Source organism: Alligator sinensis, unplaced genomic scaffold (assembly GCF_000455745.1).
Source record: "Alligator sinensis unplaced genomic scaffold, ASM45574v1 scaffold1488_1, whole genome shotgun sequence".
In the NCBI taxonomy this organism is placed as follows: Eukaryota; Metazoa; Chordata; order Crocodylia; family Alligatoridae; genus Alligator; species Alligator sinensis.
In genome coordinates this window covers 275,515-278,077 of record NW_005843097.1, presented here as the reverse complement: position 1 = coordinate 278,077, position 2,563 = coordinate 275,515, and the positions used below count along the sequence as shown (strand labels likewise).

Sequence of the window (2,563 nt, the reverse complement as noted above, 5' to 3'; positions counted from 1 at the left end):
ACCCTCTTTCCTCTAGCCCCCTATTCCCCCATCAGCCAACTCCCAGCCTGCACCCCTACAACAAACCCCTGTAGCCCTGCATTCTATGGTGGTTGACTGGCTAGAGTGCAAGGCTAAAGGTACCCCCACCTGACAGCAGAATACACTCTTCCCTCTCTCTATTTAACTCTGGTCAATCACCTCCTAGACTCATACAGGAGGGTCTCTATAGCCTGCTCTAGATAGGGGAAGAGAGCTACGCTGTCCTTTAGCCCCTGGACTCTATGGTCAACAAGATCCCAGCCAGCACTGGGTCTATCTAGCCCCAACACTTTATGTTAACTACTTGACTACAGAATACGAGACTAGAGAGACCCCATATTGGGGGGTGGCTACACCCTTTCCTCAAGCCCCAGACTCTATGGTCAGCCAGCTTCCAGCTCAAGATCACTCTCAGCCTGCACCCAACTATAGAGTATGGCATCAGAAGAACCCCAGATGGATATGCTCTTTCCTCCAGCTTTGCTCTCTATGGTCAGGCAGCCCCACACTCCAGAAGTTGGACAACAAAGGGCTGCTTGTTAGCAAGGGGGCAGGGCTGGGGGACCATCACTTGCTCCTACCCATGTCCCACCCCAAGGACACCCCCCTGGACTTGCTACCCCCTCACCTCAATGATGCCATCTGGGTCCATTCCCTCAGGGCCATTGTCTCTGGATCTGGGGGGGGGGGGGGGGGGGGGGGGGGGGAAGGGGAGGAAGAGGAAGGGGAGAGAGAAAGGAGACACTGAGAACCACAGCCCCCAAATACCACCCCCAGCTCCCCACCACCCAGAGCCTCACAACTCACCTCCCCATAAACACCCTTCAATCCCTGCTCCCTAGCCCCCTCATTCTTATCCTAGTCCTAGGACAACCCTTCCCCACAGCTCCCTTGGCCCCATCCTTTGCAACATCCCACATATGCCCTCATTCTGAACCCCCGCCTTCTCTCCCTCCACCTCGCTTTCAGGCTGGGGGCTCAACTCCCACCCCCTTGGTCAGTCTTAGCCATGGGATGCCCCACTCCTAGCTCCTGTTGCAAGGGAATGGGGGATGCAAGCAACCTTCAGCTGCCCCCCAACTTCTCTTGTAGTATCTCAGTGCCCCCACCTTTTGCACAAAGTTTAGGGGGCCTCATACTCCACCCCCCCCCCAATTAGTCTAGGGACCATATTCCCACCCACTACCCACTCTTAGTCCCCACAAAGCTACACAACCCTCCCCGTGGTAGGCCCCCCCACCAAAATATCAATACCCCCCAGGGTAGGAACCTGCCCTCCCCCCACCAGGAAAACTGTATCTGGACCCTACTACCCACTTTTAACCACCTCCCCATACCTTGTAGTGTTATGCCAGACCATGACAACCCAGAAGTGGCTACATCTTGACACTAAATGCCCCCCACAAAAACCTTCCCCTGCCAGAGCCTCTCCCCAACCCCAACAACTACTGAGTTCTAGAAAGACTGGAAATGATTTCCTCTGACCCGGAAATGAACCCTAGCCCTTTCTTCACACACCGGAAGGGCCTCCCAGCGCCTGGGCCTAGCCAGGCCTGCCTCTCCACGTGTTCAGGCCTGGGCCCCCTCCCGGAAGTCCCGCCCACGCCGCTCCCGTATTGGCTGGAGGGGAGGGGAGGGAAGGGCCGGGCCGCGGTGACGTCAGCGCGCTGCACGCCAGGACAATGGGGCGCGCGGCTGGGGCGGGGGAATGGTCTCGCCCAACGGCAATCAGGACGCGACCATTTCACACCCCCGCGGGGGGAATGGTATCGTTCAATAAAAGTGGGGAATAGATCAAACCAAGCCTGAGGGAATTGTGTCACCCCCGGGAGATAAAGTGGTTCCGCCCGCTTCTTCCTGCGCAATAGTCTTTTTCGCTCAAGAACCCCCTTCGCCTCCATAGGGGGCTCGATGGTTCCGCCCGATGGGGAAGTCGTTCCGCCCACCTGCCGCTCCCGGCGGGGGGAGAGAGAAGAACTAAATGGTCTAAACCCATCCGCCCCGGGAAACGAAAATCAAAAGCAAAAAAAATAATTATTTGAAGAGATCGCCCACCGGACCAAGCCTCGCCCTCCTCTTCGGGCCGAATGGGCTCGCCCACACCGCCCCGGCATGGTTCCGCCCATGATGGGGGTGCCTAATCATCCGCAGTGCTACAGCCCGGGTGTGAATGCGGTATCTCCCCTTATTGGGACAATATGGGCTTGCCCATAACACGGGGGTAGATGATTTGATAGACCTAAGCCGAGTATTATAACCTCTTTATTAGAGAAAGTGAGATCGCCCATTTAATTTGGGGGCAATGGAATACCCGCCTCCCCGATTGGAAAAAAAATAGGCTCATCCGCAATAAGAAGAGGGGGATGGTTTACGCCCCAGAATCGAGATTCTCTCTCCATTAGAAAAAAGTGGGCTTTTCCATAACATGGGGAGAAAAATAGTACGGCCCAGGTGGGGGAATATATTCCCCCACCTTCACTGAGAATAGGCTCCCCCACCCTGCGATTCGAGCAATGGAATTCTCGCCAGAAGTGGGGGGGGG

General features: G+C 56.2%; 1 protein-coding gene across 1 annotated transcript in view; it reads right to left on the bottom strand.

The window, feature by feature from the left end:
- Positions 1-2,563, bottom strand: part of EIF4A1 (eukaryotic translation initiation factor 4A1) — a 10,902-nt gene that overhangs the window by 7,997 nt on the left and 342 nt on the right. Inside the window, exon 2 of the mRNA XM_006037314.3 lies at positions 650-698. Within this exon, the coding sequence (XP_006037376.1) occupies positions 650-698 (49 nt within the window). The remainder of the gene's footprint in view (positions 1-649; positions 699-2,563) is intronic.